Source organism: Aquarana catesbeiana, linkage group LG04 (assembly GCF_042186555.1).
Source record: "Aquarana catesbeiana isolate 2022-GZ linkage group LG04, ASM4218655v1, whole genome shotgun sequence".
Taxonomy (NCBI): domain Eukaryota; kingdom Metazoa; phylum Chordata; class Amphibia; order Anura; family Ranidae; genus Aquarana; species Aquarana catesbeiana.
In genome coordinates, this window is record NC_133327.1 from 538,099,966 (window position 1) to 538,126,628 (window position 26,663).

Here is a 26,663-nt window from a genome sequence, read left to right on the forward strand (position 1 = left end):
TTGGTATCCATGTACTCGGCCTAAGATCATCTTTTTTATTTCATCAAACATTTAGGCAATATAGTGTGTTTTAGTGCATTAAAATTTAAAAAAAGTGTGTTTTTCCCAAAAAAATGCATTTGAAAAATCGCTGCGCAAATACTGTGTGAGAAAAAAAATTAAACACCCACCATTTTAATCTGTAGGGCATTTGCTTTAAAAAATATATAATGTTTGGGGGTTCAAAGTAATTTTCTTGCAAAAAAAAATTATTTTTTCATGTAAACAAAAAGTGTCAGAAAGGGCTTTGTGTTCAAGTGGTTAGAAGAGTGGGTGATGTGTGACATAAGCTTCTAAATGTTGTGCATAAAATGCCAGGACAGTTCAAAACCCCCCCAAATGACAGCAAATGTATTTTGGGGTGCAATTCCACATATGCCCATGGCCTGTGTGAGCAATATATCATTTAGTAACAACTTTTTGTAATTTTTTTTTTGTCATTATTCAATCACTTGGGACAAAAAAAATTAATATTCAATGGGCTCAACATGCCTCTCAGCAATTTCCTTGGGGTGTCTACTTTCCAAAATGGGGTCATTTGGGGGGGTTTGTACTGCCCTAACATTTTAGCACCTCAAGAAATGACATAGGCAGTCATAAACTAAAAGCTGTGTAAATTCCAGAAAATGTACCCTAGTTTGTAGACGCTATAACTTTTGCGCAAACCAATAAATATACGCTTATTGACATTTTTTTTACCAAAGACATGTGGCCGAATACATTTTGGCCTAAATGTATGACTAAAATTGAGTTTATTGGATTTTTTTTTATAACAAAAAGTAGAAAATATCATTTTTTTTCAAAATTTTCGGTCTTTTTCCGTTTGTAGCGCAAAAAATAAAAACCCCAGAGGTGATCAAATACCATCAAAAGAAAGCTCTATTTGTGGGAAGAAAAGGACACAAATTTCGTTTGGGTACAGCATTGCATGACCGCACAATTAGCAGTTAAAGCGACGCAGTTCCAAATTGTAAAAAGTGCTCTGGTCAGGAAGGGGGTAAATCCTTCCGGGGCTGAATTGGTTAAATACTGTATTTCGGTATATAAGCTCAGTTGACTGTTAAAAAAATAAATGTAAAATGCAAAACTCCGGTGGGTGTAACAAGATGTCCGCTTGCACTCTTCTCAATGTATCCTTACTGTGGACCGGTGCGGGGTGTAGCAAGATGGCGTCGACGAAATGTCACTTCTGTTACACGGTCTGACGGGTCGCCTAATTTGACGGAACACCGCCTTCTCACTGTAGCCTTACTGTGGACGAGTGCTGGGTGTAGCAAGATGGCGGCGACGGAACGTCACTTCCGTTACAAAATCCGAAGATGCACAGTGGAGTGAAGTAGTGAAGGGGAGATCTGCAAGTAGTAAAGGCAGTGACAGAAACACCGGAGTTCTATTTAGCTCTATAACACCATTCTATCTGCCTCCAATCAATGTCTTTTTCTCTTTCTATAACACATCTTTTACGGAGAACGTGCATAAATCTATAACATTCAGTACGTGGTGACACTATCTTCACACACACATGCGCTTTCTCTTCACTTGTTTCATCATCCAACCCTCTCGCCTCTGTGGTTCCAAACAAACTTCCTCCAGCGCCACCTACCGGCGCCACATTCGGCACTCGAGGAAGAGTAATAGCGACCCCTGGTGGATTGATCAGATACTATCATGATACTAAGCGAACGCCAGCTGCCGCACTGAAAACAATAAAAAAAAAAAGAAATGTATTTGGAATATATGTTTGTTAAATATGTGCAGAAATATTAGTATCTAGTTAGTATCAGTTAGCAGCCGTTCTCTGTCAGGCACATGGTCCTAGGAAGGTGCTCATGACGTCATTGATGTGGCCCTTCTAACTCGCCGTATTGTGAGAAGGCGGGTGCTGTTGCTAGGATACAGAACGCATGCTGGTTTTGTTGACAAAAGACTTGCACGAGGTAAGAAGTGTGGCTATAGCTGCTGATTAGTTGGGGTGTGAGGGCAGTTCTAGTATGGACAGCTCGGTAGAATCAATTCACAAGGAAGCATGTGTCCTTATACGTATATTTGTTCGAAATAGGGTTTCATTAAAATCTTTAAAGCTTGCTTCACATATATGGGAATTGGATGCATTTTGAACTGCATCTGATTAGCATGACTAAGGATGCGCTCCGGTGTGTTCGCACAGCTCATGTGCAGAGCCCGCCAGGAAGTCGGCACTGCACTAATCACAGGCAGTGAGACATTGCAGAGATCGGGAAATGTCTCACTGCCTGTGATTAGCGCAGCGCAGTGGCGACTTCCTGGCGGGCTCTGCACATGGGCTGTGCGAACACACCGGAGTGCATCCTTAAGCATTACGTGTGAACCAAAGCAGCTTTCTCTGGAGCCGATTCCCATGTCTGGGGACGGCCGCAGTGCGTTTTTCCTGTGCGATTTTAAGTCCAGTGCAGGTGCGATTTCAAGTGTCATACAGTTAAATTCACAGGGAACAGTAGGGGGTACTACTCAAAGTATTACCAAAAGGCGGACTTTATAGGCCAAGAAACAATGAAGAAGGAAACAATATAAACAGTCAAATTTATTAGAAAAATATAGATAACAAACATTGTCTTCAAAAAAGGGTAAAAACCATAACATATATGCAGCTGTGTTATTAGTGCAGTGAGCCCTTGTGCGTCTACGCGTTTCGCCATTAGGCTTCTTCAGGACACGGCCAAGTTTCAAAGATGTAACAGATAAGAGAACAGATTTCTCTATCTTTATTTGGACTACAATATTATATATACACACGATCTAGGTGAGCGATGAATTTTGAAAGTTTGAATGATAAGTGAATTTCAACTATTTTTTTCAAATTCTTTGAGCAGGGGCATGTAAAACGCCTATATTCCAAATATGTATGGGGCCAGCAGAGCCACAATAACGTCCAACATGTGTATGGGAAAAAGATCCTTAGTGGGATCCAGCAATGCTTATGGCTAATTAGGCCAAATCTAGCCTGCTGTGCAAGAGAGAAATCATATGGAAAGCGTGCCCCTGGGAGACAGCTGAACACTGGCAGGGAGAGGAGACATATTGTTGTTCCTACTTTGGGCCCTTTCACACTGGGGTGGGGGCGGCGTCGGCAGTAAAGCACCGCTATTGTAAGCGGCGCTTTACCGTCGGTATTCGGCCACTAGCGGGGCGGTTTTACCCCCCTGCTAGCGGCCGAGAAAGGGTTAAAAACCACCACAAAGCGCCTCTGCAGAGGCGCTTTGCCGGCGGTATAGCCGCACTGTCCCATTGATTTCAATGGGCACGAGCGGTGAAGGAGCGGTATACACTCTGCTACTTCACCGCTCCGAAGATGCTGCTAGCAGGACTTTTTTTCCCGTCCTGCTAGCGCACCGCTCCAGTGTGAAAGCCCCAAGGGCTTTCACACTGGAGAGACAGCAGCGGCACTTTCGGGTCGGTTTGCAGGCGCTATTATTAGCGCAATAGCGCCCGCAAACCGCTCCAGTGTGAAAGGGCCCTTAGTCTTCTCTCCCCTGACAGAACAGGTATTTGTGTGTTTACACACACAAATGCCCATGCTGGCTCTCATGCACGCAGTCGCGCCCACTGGCCATGCGCATTGTGTCCCCTGCCGTGCAGCAGGCCCTCTGGCGTCTCTTAAAGGGGACCCCGTACCCATATGGGGTTTTGCGCAGCGGTGCCGTTGTGCCGCAGTAAAAGTACGTGAGCCGGTCGGGAACCGGTTAAACTCACTTGGTGCCTTATCTGCATTAAATTAGCCTCAGAACCTGTGTAATTCAGATGTATTTGGGTTTAAAGGGATGAGGTGGCAACCCTAACCACAGGGGATCACTCACTCAGCACTATAGATGGGCTCAGACGTGTTCAAAATCCCACGTGCCTGATCCTGCCAGAAAACTGACATTGCACACGGCTAATCACAGGCCGTGAGACATTTCCCGATCTGTGCACTGGCGAACTGGGAAATGTCTCACTGCCTGTGATTAGCCGTATGCAATGTCGGCTTCCTGGCAGGATCAGGCACATGGGATTTCGAACATGCCCAAGCCCATCTCTACTCAGCACTGACACCATTCACTGAACATCTTAAACTTTTTTTCAATGAATACAAGATATCCTTTCATTGGACAAGGACAAGATTGTGATGTCACCACCTTCCTCACCACCTTGTCCAATCCGAGAATGCCTTTCATTAATTGAAAAAAAAAAACCACAAGGCATTCTGTGGATGGCGGTGTGTGGAGGAGAAGCCACACAACATAAGACCTGGAAGATCACAGTGATCACTGTAGTAGTGCCAATTACTGTCAGCTTCCCCAGGTATGGAATATGCATACTTACATTCGTCCAAGCTGGACCACTATAAGTATGCAATTAGAGCATGTTCACACTAGCATCAAGGACTGCTGCTCCTCTGAAAAACAATCTGCACTTGGATTGCTTTTCAGAGGCACAGGGTTGCAGGGAAATTGCAACGCAGCCCCATTCACATGAATGGGTCACATTCAGCAGGTGGTAGTGCATGCAGAACCTGATGGGGTAAAATTTCTGCTTCAGCGTCAAAGCAAGCATCACAGTCGCAGTATGCCTTTTCAGCTAAAGGGGGTGCGGTTGGGGGGTAGTAAAAGCATGGCCCAATCACTTGGTTTTACCACCATCCAACCACAAATTGAATTAGCCCTAAGATAATACCTGGAGTTGTTGGTTTATATATTTATTCCTATTCCTGCCCCAGGGAGCTGTCATTCACGGCACAGTGATGTCACTGGCTGCATGTAATATAAATATCTTCTAAACGGCGCACGTTTAGGAGATATTTACACTACCTATAGATGAGCCTTTATAATAACTATAGGTCAAAGTCAGGTATGGAAGTTTACTTCCTTTTTAAGATTTCCACTCTGTTCATGTTCTGGTGAAAATTCAAAATTTTGGATTTCCTTTCATTTCTTTCCCAGTGACAGCATCACCAGGGCAAATATGAAGTGTGAATACCTATTAAGGAGACAGACCACAATAGATACAGAAAAGTGTTATCTATAAACTTCCTTTCCTGGTACTTGCCAAGTCAGCCTACTATCGGTCAAATCCATCCCTAGTGCAACCTCCTGAAAAGTAATACATTTTAGAGGCCTTCCCTGCACAGTGTTCCTGCACTTTACAACAGAACACCTAGGAGAAAAACCAAGAGTGACATGATGAGCCACCAGAAAAGGAAAACTTCAACTGTATAGAAAACAATTAATTTTATTCTTGGTGCTTATCATGTCAGCCTACTATGGGAAATAGCTAGCTTAAAGCGGAACTTTACCCATAACAGATCAAATATAGCCACCAACTCATCAAACTCCAAGACATATGATAAATGCTCATCAATGAGATATAACCAGCCTGGCCGATGCAAGCATGCTGTGAGCCGCGGATTTTCTACTACACATCATGATGCCTGTTTTATTTCTACTACCTGTAAGTGGACTACAATAAACTATTGTTTTTATATCTTACGGGCTTCACTATTGCTGCCTTATTTTCTTTCCATTTGGGTTATATCTCATTGATGAGCATTTATCATATGCATCCCTGTCTTGGAGTTTGATGTGTTGGTGGCTATATGTGATCTGGATATGGATTCCCTGTGATCGATTTGCAATATCTGGAGTGTGACACCTTGATCCTCTGTGATTCATGATACGTGCCTTTTTACCATTACTCTCTGGTAAGCAGATTGGATTCACTTGGGTGTGGTGTGCTGTTTCATACACACTGAAGCTGGTGAAGGGTTCCTCATATTCCCTATCTCTACTATGACAGAACTGTCTTATAATTAATGACAATTTGAAGCGCTGCACTTTGGACTTTTTATTTATTTGTGTTTGATGATCAACGAACTGTGCTGGCTGCTTTTTCACAATATTTTTGATAGCGCAGATACCCATCCACCTCTTTTTTACTACTCAACATTGAAGATAAATAGACGGGAGACAGAGGCTCCCGTTCATTCATAATCTGAAGCAGAGTAAGCACAGGTTACTCTACTCAGTTATCACAGGACACTGGAGTAATCGGTAGCAATCGCTTTCTATGTCCAATTCAGACAAGGATGGAGCTGGTATATGACATATTTACCGACCCCTTCCTCCGCTCTCCAGCCTGACACATCCTCCCCAGCAGCTGGTGGGAGAGGAGTGGAGAGAAGCCGGCTGTGGGGGGACTAGGGGGGCCAGGGGAGGAGCACAAAGGAGGCCGGAAAAGAAGGACACGGGGGGGCCAGAGGACATGGGGGCTGGAGGAGGACGGGGGGGGGGCAGTCAGGGATGATCGGTGCGGTGGGAGGGACAGCTGCAAGCACTGATCTCCCTGTAAAGCACTTCAGCTGACAGCCCTGGGAGGAAGAGGAGGAGAAGCGGCTGTCAGCTGCTTCACTGAAGGCTATACAGGGAGATCGGTGCTTGCAGCTGTCCCTCCTGACGCACCGATCATCCCTGACTGTCAACCAGGGGATCATCCATGTGTGCAGTGTGGGGCACAGTGGGTCCCCCCCTCGGGGCCTGTGTGCAGTGAACACCCTGCACACATTTATAATACGCCACTGCATCACACCAAAAATCCCCCAAAATCCTATATATTTAGTAAACCATAAGGGCTCTACCATTTCTCATGTTTTCTTTTTTCTGGGGAACGTCTTCCTTGCCACAGCTCCTATGGAGGATTACCATCCTGCAAATGCCTTTCAGGAACTCACTGTTAACACCAGCCACAAAGTAGCCATATTTCAGGAGCAAAACACTATAATAACACTTGTGAATTAACCTTTTACATACAGAGAACAGCAAAAATAAAAATATACTGTGTGTGTATATATATATATATATATATATATATATATATATATATATTCTCAGTCACAGATCAATCAGTGCTATAATGTTTGTGTTTAACAACGTTTTGCTAATAATTTATATTATTGTAGGTTTTTATTGATGAAAAGGATGACCGAAACATCTTCCAAGGATGATATGTTTGTTCAGCCTATGGTTTATGAGAAGCGATCTACAGTATCCACCTCTCCTCTATCCCACGTACAGCTTGCATGTACCCATCAGTACTGTGCTTTCCCATTGAATAAAAATGAGCTCTGCATCTGGGACACAGCTAGCCCACATGAACAGGTAATGGTCACTACTCTCATAGTGTTTCTAAATCTAAACACCTTGCCTCCACCCTGTGACTGGACAGTCAAAGAAGAAGCCGCACACTCATGAGTTAATCTCCATCACTCTGCTGTTTCAACCAGTCATAGTTACATAGTAGGAGAGGTTGAAAAAAGACACAAGTCCATCAAGTCCAACCTATGTATGTGATTATATGCCAGTATTACATTGTATATCCCTGTATGTTGCGGTTGTTCAGGTGCTTATCTAATAGTTTCTTGAAACTATCGATGCCCCCCGCTGAGACCACCGCCTGTGGAAGGGAATTCCACATCCTTGCCGCTCTTACAGTAAAGAACCCTCTACGCAGTATAAGGTTAAACCTCTTTTCTTCTAATTTTAATGAGTGGCCACGAGTCTTGTTAAACTCTCTTCTGTGAAAAAGTTTTATCCCTATTGTGGGGTCACCAGTATGGTATTTGTATATTAAAATCATATCCCCTCTCAAGCGTCTCTTCTCCAGAGAGAATAAGTTCAGTGCTCGCAACCTTTCCTCATAATTAATATCCTCCAGACCCTTTATTAGCTGTGTTGCCCTTCTTTGTACTCGCTCTATTTCCAGTGCATCCTTCCTGAGGACTGGTGCCCAGCATACTCTAGGTGCGGCCGGACCAGAGTCTTGTAGAGCGAGAGAATTATCGTTTTATCTCTGGAATTAATCCCCTTTTTAATGCATGCCAATATTCTGTTTGCTTTGTTAGTAGCAGCTTGGCATTGCATGTCATTGCTTAGCCTATCATCTACTAGGACCCCCAGGTCCTTTTCCATCCTAGATTTCCCCAGAGGTTCTCCCCCCAGTGTATAGATTACATTCATATTTTTGCTACCCAAATGCATTATTTTACATTTTTCTACATTGAACCTCATTTGCCATGTAGTTGCCCACCCCTTTAATTTGTTCAGATCTTTTTGCAAAGTTTCCACATCCTGCGGAGAAGGTATTGCCCTGCTTAGCTTAGTATTGTCCACAAATACAGAGGTTGAACTGTTTACCCTATCCTCCAGGTCATTTATGAACAAATTAAACAGGATTGGTCCCAGGACAGAACCCTGGGGGACTCCACTACCCACCCCTGACCATTCCCAGTACTCCCCATTTATCACCACCCTCTGAACTCGCCCTTGTAGCCAATTTTCAATCCATGTACTCACCCTATGGTCCATGCCAATGGACCTTATTTTGTACAGTAAACGTTTATGGGGAACTATGTCAAATGGTTGTGCAAAATCCAGATACACCACGTCTATGGGCCTTCCTTTATCTAGATGGCAACTCACCTCCTCATAGAAGGTTAATAGATTGGTTTGGCAAGAACGATTCTTCATGAATCCATGCTGATTACTGCTAATAATAACGTTCTCATTACTACATTCTTGTATATAGTCCCTTATCATCCCCTCCAAGAGTTTACATACTATTGATGTTAGGCTAACTGGTCTGTAATTCCCAAGGATGTATTTTGGGCCCTTTTTAAATATTGGTGCTACATTGGTTTTTCTCCAATCAGCTGGTACCATTCCAGTCAGTAGACTGTCAGTAAAAATTAGGAACAATGGTCTGGAAATTACTTGACTGAGTTCCCTAAGTACCCTCAGGTGCAAGCCAGCTGGTCCTGGTGATTTATTAATGTTAAGTTTCCCAAGTCTAATTTTAATTCTGTCCTCTGTTAACCATGGAGGTGCTTCCTGTGATGTGTCATGAGGATAAACACTGCAATTTTGGTTACTGAAGCCGCCCGATTCCCTCGCAAAGACTGAGGAGAAGAATAAATTCAATACCTTTGCCATCTCCCCATCCTTTGTAACCAGATGTCCTTCCGCATTCTTTATGGGGCCAATATGGTCTGTCCTCCCTTTTTTACTGTTTACATACTTAAAGAATTTTTTGGGATTTTTTTTGCTCTCCTCCGCTATGTGTCTTTCATGTTCTATCTTAGCCGTCCTTATTGCACCCTTACATTTCTTGTTGCATTCTTTATAAAGTCTGAATGCTGATGATGATCCCTCAACCATGTATTTTTTGAAGGCCTTCTCCTTTGCTTTTATATGCATTTTTACATTGGAGTTAAGCCATGCAGGACTTTTGTTTGCTCTTTTAAATGTATTACCCAATGGGATGCATTGGCTAATGCCCTTATTTATTATGCTCTTAAAGCAAACCCATCTCTCCTCTGTGTTCTTTGTTCCTAAGATTTTATCCCAATGTATGCCTTCCAGCAAGGTTTGTAGTTTAGGGAAGTTGGCTCTTTTGAAATTCAGTGTCTTTGTATTCCCCTTATGTTTCCTATTTGTGTAATTTATACTGAAGCCAATTGACCTGTGATCGCTGTTACCTAAATAATTGCCCCGTATTTCCACATCCCTGATCAGGTCTGTATTGTTGGTAATCAGTAGATTCAGTAACGCTTTATTTCTAGTTGGTGCGTCTACCATCTGACCCATAAAATTGTCCTGCAAGACATTTAGGAGCTGGCGAGCCTTAGATGAATGCGTGGTTCCCTCTGCCCAGTCTATGTCTGGATAGTTAAAATCCCCTATTATGATAACACTTCCCAACCTTGCTGCTAATCCAAATTGTGATAGAAGATCTGTCTCCCCTTCCTCAGGTTAGGGGGCCTATAGCATACTCCCAGTGTTATTTTACCCTTAGCTTCTTCCCTTTGGAGCTCTAACCATAAGGATTCCACCTCCTCCCTAGCTCCCTTAGTGATGTCATCTCTCACATTCACTTGTACATTATTCTTGATATATAGGCATAGCCCTCCCCCTTTTTTACCCTCTCTATCCTTGCGATAAAGGGTATACCCTTGAATGGTTGCCAGCCAATCATGAGAGATGTTGAATCAGGTCTCTAAAATTCCCACAAAATCCAAATCCTCCTCATACAACAGTATCTCTAGATCACCCATCTTGTCTGCCAGGCTCCTGGCATTGGTGAACATGCCACGTAGTTTAGACTGGTCTCATATTATCCTCTTATTGGGTGTTCCAAGATTGCAACTAGGACTTGCTACTATATTTATCTTGGGTTTATGTGCTTTGGTCAACCTACCACTAATGCCCCCAATACTACCCTCTGGAATATGTTCCGCGCTGACTATCTCTACCTCTGGACCCTCCTCCCCATCGCCTAGTTTAAAAACCCCTCTAACTTTTTGGCCATCTTCATTCCCAGCTGATCTGCACCCTCCTCATTTAGGTGCAGTCCATCCCTTCTATAGTACTGGTTATCGACTGAGAAGTCGGCCCAGTCCTCCAGGAACCCAAAACCCTCCTTACTACACCAGCTTTTCAGCCACTTGTTTACTTCCCTAATCTCCCTCTGCCTTTCTGGTGTGGCTTGATGTACCGTTAGTATTCCTGAGAATACTACCTTGGAGGTCCTTTTCCTCAATTTAGCTCCCAAGTCCCTAAAATTGTTCTTTAGGACACTCCATCTGACTCTGACTCTGACTTTGTCATTGGTGCCAATGTACACCATGACAACCGGGTCTTCCCCAGCCCCTCCCAGTAATCTGTCCACCAGATCCATGATGTGCTGAACCCGAGCGCCCGGTAGACAACATACTGTTCGGCGCTTCAGGTCTTTGTTACAGATTGGCCTCTCTGTCCTTCTAAGAATTGAGTCCCCTACCACCAGAATATGTCTTTCCTTTCCCTTCGCTTCCCCCCCCCACTCTCACTGGAGGAGTTCTTCCTCCGGCAGCTAGGAGAGTCCCTCAGCTCCAGCAGTGCTGGTCTCTGACTGGTTTCACCAATGTCACTCAATGGAGTGCACTTATTAGGATGCTCCAGCCCTGGATTGGCCTCCCTGGCACATCCCTCTCTACCCTTCCTGACTGTCACCCATCTACTCTTTCCTAGTGCCTGCACCTCTTTGTCTCCACCCGCCTCTGTGCTGGCCCCTGCCAGCACCTGCCGTATACGTTCCTGGCTCTCCTTTAGTATGGAGGGACTTCTCAGTGCTGACAGTTGCTTCCCCAGATTCAGATTCAGTGTGGCTCCTTGTACTGCAGTACAGCTGACTGGCACCTTGTGCTGCTTCTGTCTCCCCCTTTCTGAGCTCTGCTGTACAGACTGTACAGTAGACTACAAAAGGCTAAATTCAGATACTTACACTGCTTGTTATTAAAAGTACATTTAATGATCATTTTTTGCAGAGCTACATAAATTTGTACCTTTTATGTCTGCCTTGAGCTCCCTTTTTTGTTGTTTTGTGCTAACAAAGGGTATACATTTACAGCAATGTACAGCAGTGCAATGCCTTGCATTGCTGTACTTCGCCATGTGGTTTAGCATGATGCGCTGCGATAAAAATGCAGGATGTCTGCGTTTTATCCCAGCGTGTTGCAGTGCAGCGTGAATGGGACACATAGGAAACAATTGTTTCCTGTGTATCCCTTTGGTGAGAGACATTTTATCATGCAGTGAAATGTCTGTCACTGCATATAGTGTGAATTAACCCTAAATCATACCTGATAATCCTATCAGTAAGGTTTTCCCACTGACGCTTCCCTTCTGGGGTGTTAATGCTTACTCAATTCATTTACGGCATTGTAATTCTTTAATGCATGCTCCCGAGTTGGACTACAAGTAGTCATACCAGTGAACAGTGAACAAGCACATTCCAGTGTAGTCAGTGCAGTAAAATTGACATTCAGCACTCTATAGAACACAGACACATCCGTAATACAGTATTCTGTGTAATCCTGTAGAATTATCTTGATGGTAAGAGCCATCTAGTGGTCATAATGCATTTTTTTCCTGATTGAGGTATTAAAACAATACCACATCATGGCCACTAGATGGTGCTAATGATCATAGTAGACAATTACAGCATACACTACCTTGTCAAAAGTATTGGGACACCTGCCTTTACACGCACATGAACTTTAATGGCATCCCAGTCTTGGCCTGTAGGGTTCAGTACTGAGTTGGCCCACCCTTTGCAGCTATAACAGCTTCAACTCTTCTGGGAAGGCTGTCCACAAGGTTTAGGAGTGTGTCTATGGGAATATTTGACCATTCTTCCAGAAGTGCATTTGTGAGGTCAAGCACTGATCTTGGACGAGAAGGCCTGGCTGGCAGTCTATGCTCTAATTCATCCCAAAGGTGTTCTATCGGGTTGGGGTCAGAACTCTTTTCAGGCCAGGTAAGTTCCTCCACCCCAAACTCGCTCATCCATGTCTTTATGGACCTTGCTTTGTGCACTGGTCCAAATAATTTGGTGGAGGAGGGATTATGGTGTGGGGGTTGTTTTTCATGGGTTGGGTTTGGCCCCCTAGCTCTAGTTAGTGAAAGGAACTCTTAAGGCGTCAGCATACCAAGACATTTTGGACAAGTTCATGCTCCCAAATTTGTGGGAACAGTTTGGGATGGCCCCTTCCTGTTCCAACATGACTGCGCACCAGTGCACAAAGCAAGGTCTGTAAGTTGTGACCTCACAAATGCACTTCTGGAAGAATGGTCAAACATTCCCATAGACACACTCCTAAACTTTGTGGACAGCCTTCCCAGATGAGTTGAAGCCCTTATGCTGCATACACACGATCGGATTTTCCGAAGGGAAATGTTGGATATGAGCTTGTTGTTGGAAAGTCCGACCATGTGTATGCTACGTCGGACATTTGCTGTCGGACTTTCCACCCACAAATGTTTGATAGCAGATTCTCAAATTTTCCGCCAACAAAACTTTGTTGTCGGAATTTCTGATCATGTGTACACAAGTCCGACGCACAAAAGTTCACCCATGCTCGGAATCAAGCAGAAGGAGCCACACTGGCTACTGAACTTCCTTTTTCTCGGCTCATCGTACGTCTTGTAGGTCACCACGTTCCTACGTACGTAATTGTTGGCCAACATTTGTGTGACCGTGTGTATGCAAGACAAGTTTGAGCCAACATCCTTCCAACAAAAATCCACGGTTTTGTTGGCAGAAAGTCCGATTGTGTGTACGGGACATTTTAGCTGCACAGGGTGGGCCAACTCAACTTTATGGACTATGATTGGGATGCCATTAAAGTTTGTGTGCGTGAAACGGCAGGTGTCCCAATACTTTTGACAATATATTTAACACAAAATATGACAAATTTAATTGGGACTGTACAAATGTTTGACATTCACATTTATACAGCATTTTTTTTTATACATAGACCCCAAAATATCCCTCTTAATTTTAGGCATCAGTGTTTTAAAACAGTACCAGGATGTTAGTGAAAGTCTATGAGGTTACCAGCAAGGCTGCCACAAGGGAGCAAATTGTGCATGGTGTTTCTCCTTAGCACAATCTACAGAACGGAGGTCATCCTTGCCATCAAGCACGTTTGTCTCTGCTCCCAAGGAAAATGTTAGATGGGATAGAAGTAGCAGATGATCAAAATACTGTTTGGCCAGTAATTTTTAAAGGTAAAGTCATTTATGAAATTTTGTGAAATTATGTTGCCTGGTTACTAGATGAAGTTTATGCAAAGATTAATGTACATACCAAATACAAAAATAATATGATGCTGAAGCTAGGGCAATGACTTATTTAAACAGTGCACTCATGGACCTGGGCATAGTGAATGACAATACACGATTTAACATTTGTATTTTTTTTATTTTTATTTGTGTGGACAGTTGTGGGTATATCCAGTAGCAGAAGGTAAGAGAAGGAGGTGTTGGGTCTGCTACTAAAAGATACAAGACTAGTAACGAGATGTATCATATGAGACTGCATGAGCGCTGTATGTAAAACATCTTGCTTCACATGCTTTTATTTTCAGAATGATAGCCAAAAATATCATGGTTGATAGAAAAACATAAGGAATATATGAAAAAGGCATCATAAGGTGGGCTAAAGATGGCATTATTACTGGAGATAACACTTGGTACAAATATTTCTCTATTGGATTCCATGACAGATATAAGAAACGAGCATGCAGTACCATTTTCTAGTGGGTGTAGCAATGAGCTGCTAGATTTTAACAAACTCTTCTCCTTTACTTCTGGTGACCTGCCATGGCCCACCTACAGTGGGGGACAGACTTCACTATCCCTTTTTGTAATTTTACTGGCTTGGTTGTCTAGGGAGAGAGGGTTAGGGGTACAGGATACCTAAGAACACAGCAGCAAGAATCTCTCCACACTACGCCCGAACAGGCTATTATCTTCCAGTAACTTTTGCCATGGTCAGCTGTGGTACTTATTATCGTTTAGAACACTCTAGGCCCAGATGGCAGCTAGGAAATGAACACACTTTCGTGATTTTGGTTTCTTTCTCCAGGCAAAGGAATTAGAAGGCAAAGTCTGGACCCTACTACACTCACATTTTGACCAGGCAGAATCAGGGAGTCAAGGACTCTGCTAGGTCTCGCCAAATATTTATCCTTTTTTTCCCAGCCCACATTCCTGGCATAAACCCTCCAGTGATTGTCCAATGCTGAATAAATATTGATAGGCCAATAAATTGTATCATCTTACTCTGCCTACTGAAGAACACTCAACAGCAGCAGGCAGAAGTAATGTCATTGGGCTTAGGAGAAACCAAACCAGATAATAGCAATCAAGCTCAGGTTGGCTACACTAAATTTGGTTAGGGGCACTTCAGCTTAAGACGGTGTAGGCCTTATTGATATTTGCAGATTTTCTTGAAGGAAAAAGCTAAAATGTATTTATTGAACTGTGTACAATTTTACTAAAATATTCTATATATTTTGTATTTGTTCAAATTTGGCAGCCCATGATTCTAAAAGGTCATCACCAGCCCATAACTGCAGTGGCAATAAAACAGGATGGGGATCAATGGCTGGCTTGCTCTGCTTCACAGGATTATGTCATTACATGGAATCTGAATGACTGCAGACGAGATGTGCTTCAAGGTAAGGGACCATTAACTGTTGGCTGTTTTCACTGGTATTTTTACAAATAAATCTTGATGTCACGGTAAAGCATACAGCTGGGTCAAGAAAAGTCTGAGAAAACAAATGGGTAGTTGAAGTCATATCGTTGAATTTTAAGAGCTATTTATTGTCTGGAGTGTACCTGCCTCTGTCTAATTCATTCATTTTTTTTCTGCTTTGGTATACTTAATAATAAAAAAAAAGTTAAACAGAAACATGAACATTCAGCAGTGTGGGTCTTTACTTGGAGAGGTGGGAGCTAGATCATTGCCTGCTATGGAAATGCACACCCCAAGTGTATATCTCCAGCATCACCTCTGGTCTGCGTTAGTAAAGTGTAAATACATGAAATATCTCAATTCCTGTCATCAAGGGAGCGAATCCAAATGAATGTAAACAATAACCATTGATTTACATCGGCATTAATAGAACATGTGTGGGTAAAGCAAACCTCCAACCACAGTAAAGTGCCTCTCTGATGCTAGGGGCCTTTACACAGCCTCAATAATTTTCCAGAGTGCTCGAGGAACCTAGAAAAACTACCAGGAAATAGTGTTAAGCCCCACCCTTCCCTCAGCATTTTTTCATCAATCTGCTGGGTGACCTTACAGAGGTCTGGGGACCTTAATGAGGTATGGGAAGTAGAAGGGGGTAAGGCTCCTTTGTACATGAAGTCACATATACATAAAAGAGTCTCACTTTGCAGGGCAGCTACTGAAAGAAGGCTTGATGAAAACTAGGCAGCCTATGGTTATACTGCCACCTGCAGGGGAAACGGACACTAGGCACATATAAAATATAAAACATATCATATAAAACTGAATGCCTGATCCTTTAGGGCTATATCCACTCCCACCTCACACCTGTTTCTTTGTAGCGAGCAGTCCAAAGAGAAACAATAACATATAAGGGGAGGGAGTTGTGTTCCTCAATTAACTTTTTTGCATATAGTCTAAAAATCCTATTTTATTTCTTATCCTTTGCGGGAAACAGGTTGATGATAATTAAGCAACCAAGGGACATCCAAAAGCAGCCTAAACAGTGGGGGTGGTCACACCAAAACAAACATAAATGACCCAACCCACCCAAGAAGAGAAACCAAGGGCATTAAACAGCCACTTACAGAACCTTTTGACCTAGTATCTGGAGAGAGATCTCATTAGGGTGAACTGGTAATGGATGCAGGAAAGGTGGTGCAATATTAACATTAATGTGAAAAGCAGAGACTACTTTGGGTAAAAAGGAGATCCTTGGTCTGAAAATAACTTTGCCCCTTTGTAAGATCAAGTGGGTCCAGCTATAGGATAACACGGATAAGAAAGAAACCCTTCTGACCTAAGTGATGGCCACAAGAAGGGACCATCTCAGAAGATAGTAATATCAAAAAAAATGTGGAGTTATTTGTAACACTGACAATACTATATTTAAAACCCATGGCTGGAGTGGAGGCCAAGCAGGGTGATCAATGTCCCTTGTTGAAGTACAAATATGCAAATTCTTAGCAAGGGGATGTTGGAAAGAAAAATATAGTGCAGACTAGAGCTGCACGATTAATTGTTAACAGCATTTCCCGATTCTTTGTAACAAGTGCAGAAAGTTTTCTGCTCACTTCTGACAGCTGACAAAAAATAAATAAAAAGAAATCCAGGCAGCCTCCCAAGTTTATCTCCACATGGCGATAAAGAGAAACATTGTAAACATTTCATTCTTAGATCAAAGGGATCAACTTTGGTCTGTAAATGAGGTCAGTTTAACCACTTAAAGACTAAACCTTTTTCTGACATTTGTTGCTTACAAGTTAAAATCAGTATTTTTTGCTAGAAAATTACTTTGAACCCCCAAACAGTATATATCTTTTTTTTAGCAGAGACCCATGAGAATAAAATGGCGGTTGCTGCAATATTTTAGGTCACACTGTATTTGCGCAGCAGTCTTTCAAACGCAATTTTTTTGTAAAGAATACAGTTTAATGATTTAAAAAAATAAATAAACTTTTTTTGTATAATGTGAAAGATGATGTTATGCCGCGAGAATCGTGATCTTTATTATAAGCAAAAAAATTGTGATTCTCATTTTAGCCAGAATCGTGCAGCTCTAGTGCAGACCTAAGATGGCGGTAAGGGGAAAATATTATTCTACCCACAACTGGAAGGAAGAAGAAATTACGGCCTACCAAAACAGCACAGCGGAAAACCCCCACTCATACCAATGAAAATATGTCTTCCACGTAGTGATAAACCTTGAACATATGAGCTTTATCTAAGACAATACTTAATCTAATAAGCCCCTGTTTCTCAGAGCTCAGGCTTTAACAGCTAGACCATCAAAGTTAGCACGAAGTAGGGTGGAAGATCAGTGTTTGAGATAAATATCTGGTTGATCTGGTAGAGGCCAAAGAGCAACAGTTAACAGATGAACAAAGTTGGTGTACCACACTCTTCAAGACCAATCCAGAGAAGGCCCAAGTACTGAGGTGACAGAATCTTGAAGATCTCTTGATGATCAGGATCCATACAAAGTTCTCCAGCATCTGCAATGTGATTGACACATTGAAGGTTAAATTCAGAGCGGGCTTTCCTCACAGTAGGAGGTTGTACCAGTGACTCTCCGATTACTAGAATGCCTCTTGGATGCAGAGTAGACGCAGAATAGATTTGAGTAGTCAGGGCAAGGCCAAAGAGAATGACTTCAAACTCTTATTGGTTGTCACCCACAACAAAGAGCAGAGTTGCTAATGACCTGTAAAGGAAGGAATGTGTAAATACATAGTTCTCAAGACAAGAACTAACCAAATAGATTTGGGATAAAACTGTGATGGCGTGCAAAGGTGTTGAGAGCCTTTAAGTCCAATATGGGTTGAATGCCTTCTTTGGATTTTGGAAATGAAAACCAAATTTGAAAAAAAAAAACAGAACAGTTGACGTAATGAAAATAATAACCCCCTGAAACAATAATCTCTAAATGACTGAACAGGAGGTCCTTCCAATGTTGTTCAGACATAGGAAGATGCAAAGGGAAAAATCAAAGTTGAAGAAACAGGTGAAACTCTATTTTGTAAAAAGAGGAAAAAAACGCGCTAGATCTGTATAGCAATAATGATTTAAACATTCAAAGTTATATACTGAAAATATCAAAGTCCAAAAAGCAGCAGCATATAGCAAAAATTACAGCAGGGTGATCAGGGTATTCGGCAGGATATAAGAGAGAGACCAACCATAGCGTGATATCGCTTAGATAAGGTTTATTAAAACAGTATTGCACTTACATGAATTGCAGATAAAATTTGCGCTAAAAACAGAGGCGGCCGGCTGCGATAGAACTCCCTGTCCTCCTATTTTGTAAACCTTGATATCACCTCCCTCAGGAATGCATCAGTTATATGATTTAACAAAATATCAGGTGTCTCCCTAACTCTGATGTAAAATGTGATAGTGGATCAGCTTGCAGTGATTGATTCATCTGTAGACCTGGATCCCTTCGATTGCCATTGACACATAGTACCTTCTGAGCCAGAGGGGTTGAAAGAAGACTTGTTGGTGTGGGAACTGGAACCAGACTTTGAGAAACAAAAGGAACATTTTGCTGCAAGATAGGAAAGTGTTGACCTGTCGGGTTGATCCTTGGCTTTTCATAACTGGGGTAAGCGAATACTCTTGCAAAAAATTATCTCATGATCAGTAGGGATTATAAGGCCTTTTTACCCAGTTACTGCACCAATCGGCAATTTACTAGTTGCCTACTTAGACATGTCCACAAAAGCTCCTCCACTCTACACAGGGCATCTCCTATATGTCCAGGTTGCCTGCAGTTTCTCCTTTTCCCTGAATGCTCCTGTGCACAGCCCCCTGCGACCCAATGTCTGCAGAAAGAGGAGCTCCTGATCCTACAATCAGGAGCCAATCAGAAGACTTCCTCATTGAATAGCCACTGTGACAGCCAATCACAGTGATCATTCTGTGTAACATCTGTATATGAGAGCCGTAGCTGTCAAAGAAAAGTGTTTATTATGTGCACAAATCATAATTGAAGCCCTAATTTACCCTTACATGCTCTTATTTAACTTTTATTTTATAGCACATTCATTTCAGTTTCATTTCCCGTTGACTCTTAAACCTGGGAATTTTCCTTTTAACCCCTTGTTATCCACTATTAACCCCTAACCCTTTAAATCCCTGCTACATTACTTTACCATGTTTTGTACTAAAAATGTAATTTTAGCGTTGCAGTAAAAAGAACAAGTAGCAGAATAAAATGGTAAGCATGATCAATGCGTTTAAAGTAAACAGCAGCCGCTTTCAGATCGGATGAGGCGCAGAGAGAGGATGTGAGAGCGTGAGGACATTGTGAGTCAGAGCTCTGATCCCGTGAGAATTCCAGAGAGAGTTAGAGGAGCTTGCTGACTCTCTTCGCGTGGTATTTAAGTGGGTGAGTGAGAATTATTCGGACGGCGGACTATTGTGGGCTCTCTTCTCTTCCCTACCCTATTGCGGGCTCTTTTCCCAGTGAAGTGGCCACTTGGGTGCTGTCGGGCACCTCTGCATACTTCCCCTGCAGCATGCTGAATCCATGTGCAGGTGGAGGGGAGCTAGTGGAGCTGCAGTTCTTCCGAGCAGCCTGAGGGCTTCAAGGGCCGAGCGAGGTGGTGGAGATACAGATAGGTGCACGTTTCCCATAAATGGTCTCCAGAAAATTAAAGAGACTCTGTGCCTTTATAACAGCAGGCCTGGATGTCCCCAGGTAGGCCGCGCTCTACTAGAGCCCAAATAGGCACTCCCTGCTCCTCTCCCTCCTCATCAGCAGTCAAGCCAGCAGCTAAACCAGCTATAAAATCTCCCTGTGCTGCAATGCCTGCAAGTACACAGATAGCAAAAGACAAGGAAATGGATTCTGTTCCCTCTAGTTTGGATATCATGACAGCTATTATGACATGCAGTGAGACCCTTACAACAAAAATTGATTCATTGGCTAGAGACATTAATGTAATGAGGCATGACTTTGATAAAGTCAAATCAAAGATTTCAGAGATTGAAGCCCGAGTCTCAACGGTGGAAGACACAGTGAGAACAGATAATAGAGCATGTCTTACAAAATCAGATCCATGCTTTGCAGGAAAGGGCAGTTGATACTGAGAGTGGGAGGCGTGCTGACTTCATTGCGGTCTATCGTGTTTTGGTGGACGGGTGTCTGCGAGCTGGCCGGCATCTTCTTATTGAGTGGTTTTATCCTGTTTTTATGTAAGTGCAATACATCTTGTTTCTCAATAAATTAATCTAATGGATTTACACTATGGAGAGTCTCTTTTTATGTCCCCCTAATATGGATCGTTGGTCCATTCTTTGAGCCTACATCCTCTGGAATGTTCTCATTGCCATAAAGCAATCCACCGCTGGCTCTGGTCTGATGTCAGGATATTGATCCCAGCTTATAGGCTTGCTATCGCTTGCCTTTTGGTAAGCGTGTATTCCTTACGGTGGAGGTTCACTGTCACTGGTGTTGTTTTTATGCACACAAGAATTATTTCATCTAGATTCACTTCACTGTATGCCATTTCTGTATAGGACATTTTTTTGATGGTATCCCCTTTTAAGTAGGGATTTACCATCGTTTTTCACAATTTATGGACTGTCACATTATGTTCAATATATAAAATATTTTTTTCCTTTTTTTTCTTTTTTAGCGCAGTCTCCTTCTTCCTTTTAGTTTATTATGTTTGTATATATCATACAATATTGAGCTGCAGCTTTTTATTTTTATTTTTCTATTTTTATTTTTATTTTTATTTCATATTTATTTTTATTTCTAATAATTTTTTCAGCGCTGTATTTTTCTTTTTATATACATGATACTGAGAGTCGCCTGGGGAGAAATAACATTTTTATTATAGGCTTGCCAGAACGAGCAGAGGGTATCAAACCAGTGGAGTTTGTAGAACAGCTGTGGATAAATGTGCTGGAGCTTCCAGATATGCTAGCTACTTTTGTGGTAGAACGAGCACATAGAATTTCCACTCGGTCCCCCAAACCTGGGACTCCTCCACACCCCTTTCTTCTCCTTTAGAGACCGAGATCGTATTTTAACAACAGCCCGGGCAAAGCCAAATTTGCAATATGAAAATGCTAAACTGCTTTTTTTCCCCCTGACTACCCTCCAGAGATACAGCAACAACGTAGAGCCTATACTGGAATACGGAAAAGACTACGTGATGATGGAATCAGATTCAGTCTCCTATACCCTAGTAAACTACGGGTTACCGATGGGGATCATGCCCGGTTTTTTTGATACACCAATAGCTGCATCGGATTGGCTAGGTACCCGATAGATGACATATGGATTTATTTAGAGAAGGGAAGTGAAGGGAGAACTTCCTCTACCTCCCTTTTTCTTTTTTTTTTCCTAGGGGGAGCTTTCCTTTTTTGATATTTTCAGAAATATTTTTTTCTTAGCTAAATAACACTAAGTGACACTGAGTAACACTTAGTAATGCTAAGCAACATTAAGTTTCCAAGCATATATGAATATACCTATGAATGAAAAGTTTTTTCTTTTTCTTTTTTTTTCTCACTATACACCATATATTAGGTATTATGACATATTCTCACCTGAGATTTCACGGGGTAACAGAAAAGAGGAAGGAAAAAAATGTTTTCTTTTTTTTTTTTTTTTTTTTTTATCTGGAAGTAGGTATAAAGATACATTTTTATGGAACATAACTATATGTATGGTGTCTTAAATTTAGACTCATCTTCTCTCTCTTTTTTTTAAGAGCCTGACTCACAGGGTGGGTGAGGGTTTTTTTTTTTTCTTTTTGTGTGTTTAGGAAGAGAAGGAGAGGGAAGGAAGTAGAGCTCTGTTGATGAGTGAGTGTGCTTTAAGGTACGCTGATTGAGAGATTGGGATACTTGTTTTTCCTCTCTTTCCCTTTTTTTTTTTTTTAAAGCACTGGGTATAGACGTAGCTATAGTCGGTCGGTTAATTGTTAGAACTTAGGTCCTTTTTACTTCCCTGTCATGTTTGGTTGTGGCTGTTTTCTAGGGAGGTGAGTGGAGTTTTGGTGGGAGGGGTGAGGTTTTTTTGTGGTCTGGGTTTTTATGGATGAGAAATGGTGTGGTTTAGTAGACCTATGGATGCGCACTAGAGACTTTATATGGTTTGGACTGTCTCTAAAATGTTCTATACATTTGTTGATCCTTTATGATATCACATGATAATAGCTCTTTATCTGTTTTATCATGGTATGTTCGTGGGCTGAATTCCAAGTTTAAACGAGCATTGATGTTTCAATATTTAAAAACTTATAATCCACATATGATTTTACTGCAGGAGACACACCTGATGGGAGGGAAATGAATGACATTAAAAAAACCCTGGATTCAAAAAGTCTATCATGCTACCTACTGCTCATATGCTAGAGGGGTGTCAGTTTTAAAAAATAAATCTTTCCCCTGTGTAATCGAGAACATATATACCAACGCACAGAGCAAATATGTTATTATAACGTTTGCACTCTGGCAACAAAGATATGTTATAACAGCAATTTATATTCCCCCTCCCTTTTCCTCTGGGATACTATATGTAATATTGGAGAAGATTGTCTAACACTGTCCAGCAAAGTTACTTTTCTTTATCACACATCACGGGACACAGAGCCATAGTATTAACTATATTGGTTATATAGGCACCTTCAGTTGATGGACACTGGCACACCCAAGTCCGGAAGTTCACTCCCTATATAACCCCTCCTCCTACCAGGAATACCACAGTTTTTTTTTGCCAGTGTCTAAGGTGTTGGTCACGAGTGAAGATGTGCTCTGAAGAGCTCCACTGGAGGGATCCTTACTGGATTTAAACAGCCTCCACAGACTGGATCCATCCAAAGTGCCACTGAGGCCAAAGTGGATGGTACCCGGGCCTCGTATTAGAAGAACGAGGTTTTGCCCGTAACGTCTCTCCCTGCAGGGCTGGACCCCAGGACCCAGGGCTTTGGTTATGCTCACATTACCTAAAGTTTTTCCTGGCGGGGAGCTATACAGGTCCAAGGCAGTGGAACCCCAATAAAAAGGGACCCAGTCCTTGAAGGTTTGCTAAACGCAGCCTGCCGTGATGGGTGAAATTTGGATCTGTCTGTCATCAGCAGTATCCTGCGGCGAGGATAAGGTAAGGGAAAAAGCCTAGGAACTGTAAAAAGTCCACCTATGGTTTTTCTTCCTTGGGGAAAAAATGTTTTCATGCCATCTCCACTAGAGGGAGTAAAATGCATACCTTAGTTTGTGTTTCTCACTTCAGCTCAGTGTCAAAGAATGTGTCTGGACTCAGCAGCAGCCTGTCTCAGCGGGGATTCCTAATACAGGTAAAAAAATTTTGCCATGTTGCACTTTCTCCTGGAGGCATTAAGGGGCTTTGTTCCTGCAACCCCCCCTCCAGCAGAGGGAGTGGCGGCTCCCATTGCACTGTTGTGTTTTCCCACTCTGCGCAAACAGTACCCTTAGCCCCTGCTTCACCTCCCCTCCCCTCTTGCTGGGTCTGCCGAGTGACAGACCTGAGTGCCGCCCGTGCGTGGGAAATATCGTAATTTCAAACCAGGAGAGGGGGCGGGGCCTAGGCACAGCGCCGTGTGCAGGACGTAGCGTCCACAAGGACACACGGCGCAGGCAAAAGCTGGGTACAAAAAGCAGTCTCTCCTCAGCTGCATAGCTGGAGAGCACGCTGGTCCATTTCACAGGACACAGGAGCGGTGGGGCACGTGAGGTGGCATAACAGGCATTCCCAATAGAGGAAAGACATTTTTTCCCGGCGCCAGGCTGAACTATTGTTAGCGGCATTTTTATTTGGTAGACTACCTTTCAGCAAAGAGTGCATTGAGAGTGCCTCTGCTTTTTGTGCTTAGGACTATGCCTTCCAGAAAGGCAAAAACCTCAAAGGTACCAAAAACATCACCCCCAGGTGCTGAGGACTCTAGTCTTGCCTCCTCATTGTCATCTTCTCCTGAAATACCAGAAGTGGCTAGCCAGGGTGAGCCATTAGAACCAGTAGGTGTTGCAGCTGTTTCTAGCATCTCAGCCCCTGTATACGTGACTGAAGATGCCTTTTCCTCTGCCCTGTTGGGACTAGAGGAAAGACTAGCGGCTTTAATCACATCCTCCATCCAAAGGGAGAGAAAGCGTGGTAGATCTCCTTCCCCCACCACAGACACAGAACAGTGGGTAGAGGATGAGGTGTTACCCTCAGGGGATCAGGAGGAAAGACAATCCCATGACTCCTCTTCCGAGGAATCAACAGTGGATGAACCCTTTTCGGCTTCACAATCTGAGAAATTTCTGGTACAGTCTCTCACGGAAATGGTTCGTTTGGCTTTCAAGCTGCCCCTAACGGAGTCAGCCGAGAGTTCCGTTTCTTCTTTTGGTTCCTTAAAACCTCTGCAGACTCTGCATGCGTTTTCCATCCATGCATTGTTAGAACAGCGTATTTATGCTGAATGGGATCATCTGGATAAGCATTTTCTCCCTCCAAAAAGATTCTCAGTACTTTATCCCACGGAGGAGAAATTCACCAAAAAATGGAATATACCAGCAGTTGACTCTGCTATATCCAGTGTGAATAAAAGTTTAACTTGTCCAGTAGACAATGCTCAAATGCTTAAATATCCAACAGATAAAAGATTGGAATTCCTGTTAAAATCCTCTTTTTCTTTGGCAGGTGCAGTTACTCAGCCGGCAGTCGCTGCAATAGGTATCTGTCAATCCCTAAAGGACCAGTTTAGACAGGCCCCTAAGGAGGTTCCTGTACAACATGGTCCGGGATTTGGCCGAACTGCCAAAGGCATTGTGTTTTCCCATTGATGCCATTAAGGATTCTATTTACCAGGCATCTCACCTTGCGCTTGTGCTGGTGCACATGCGTAGGATCCTCTGGTTAAAAAATTGGTCTGCCGAAGCACCTAGTAAAAAGCTCCTGACTGGTTTTCCTTTTCATGGGGATCGGCTATTTGGGGATGATTTGGACAAATACATCCAAAGGATCTCAAGTGGGAAAAGTACTCTTTTGCCAGTCAAAAGAAGGAATAAATGCCCTTAATTTAAGCAGGCTCTTTCTCCAGCGCCTGGGGCATCTGCCTCTAGGAAGTCACGACGGCCTCCGCCATCAGAGTCTAGAGGAAAGCCTCAGGGTCAGGCCCAAGCACAAAAGAAGTCCTGGGGCCAGAAACCTGCAAAAGCAGAATTCTAAAGCCTCATTATAAAGGGGCTCCCCCACTCGCCAGGGTGGGGGGAAGACTTCTGCAGTTCTCAGAAGTCTAGCAGGAGGAGATTCAGGACAGATGGGTCATCTCCACGTTAACTCTAGGGTACAAGCTGGAGTTTCGGAAGTTCTCACCGTCTCGTTTTCTGAGGTCAAACGTTCCCAAAGATCCAGGGAAAAGGCAATTTCTGTTTCAGGCATAGAACCGGTTGCTGGCTCAGGGGGTGATCATGCAAATTCTCACAGAAGAGCAAGGTTTGGGCTTCTATTCAAACCTCTTTACGGTGCCAAAACCAAATGGAGATGTCAGACCCATTCTAGGTCTAAAGAATCTAAATCAGTTCCTGAAGGTCCACTCTTTTTGCATGGAGTCGATCAGGTCAGTGGTTTCTATCCTACAAGGAGGAGAACTTCTGGCGTCTATCGACATCAGGGATGCATATCTGCATGTTCCTATATTTCTCACTTCCCAAAGGTTTCTGCGGTTCGAGGTAGAACAGCATCATTTTCAATTTGTAGCCTTGCCCTTCGGCAAGGTTACAAATGGTCGTATCGTTATCAGGTATGAGAGAGCTCCGGTGTCAGATAAGGGTACTCACCGAGGCCGAGATGCTGAGAGCGGTGACCTCTTGCGACTAAGCGCACTCCACTCCTGGAAATGGTACAGGGGGTGAAGGGCACAAAGAGGCACGAGTCACCAGCAGGCTGGGCAGGTCTTGCGTGAAGGTCACTGGCAGGGAGAGAGCTGTGCAGGACTGGAAGATGCTGAAGCTCAGGAAGGAGGATGAACAGCTGATCCAACAACAGGCCGGGGGTCAAACACCGTTGACTAGTAAGAGTCTCTAGATAGGCAAAAACAGTCTAGTGCAAGGACTGTTAGCAGGTCTGTCAGCAGACTGATGACTAGTACTGAAGATTAATAGCAAAAGACCATAGGCAGGCCTAGGGTCAAACACAGGTGACTGGAAGCAAGGTCGGTGAGCAAGCCAGGGGTCGAGCACTGAAGACAATAGCAAAGTCCAGGAGCAGGCTGAGGGTCAATCACTGGAGACAGGAAGCAATATCCGTAGACAGGCCGAGGGTCAAACACAGTAAGCAGGTGGAGAAGTCCAAGAGGCAAGCCTAGGGTCAGATGCAGGTAGAGATCAGAGCAGGTCAAGGTCAATCCGGGTCACAACAGGTAATCAAGAATCAGGATACAAAGCAGGAAACACACGGGGAGCTGAAAGACAAACCAGCAATCTGGTCATGGCACAGAGTGGCTTTTATAGGCCAGTGGGAGGGTCATGTTATGCGCGCTATT

The 26,663-nt window shown here is 43.1% G+C and overlaps 1 protein-coding gene across 2 annotated transcripts in view; it reads left to right on the top strand.

Moving 5' to 3' along the window:
* Positions 1-1,920: 1,920 nt before the first annotated feature.
* The window catches only part of WDR27 (WD repeat domain 27), a 608,839-nt gene continuing 584,096 nt past the window's right edge, over positions 1,921-26,663 (top strand). For both annotated transcript variants that reach the window (XM_073627863.1, XM_073627864.1), the window contains exons 1-3: positions 1,921-1,976; positions 7,007-7,205; positions 14,965-15,106. In XM_073627863.1, the coding sequence (XP_073483964.1) occupies positions 7,017-7,205; positions 14,965-15,106 (331 nt within the window). In that variant the 5' untranslated portion in view covers positions 1,921-1,976; positions 7,007-7,016. The remainder of the gene's footprint in view (positions 1,977-7,006; positions 7,206-14,964; positions 15,107-26,663) is intronic.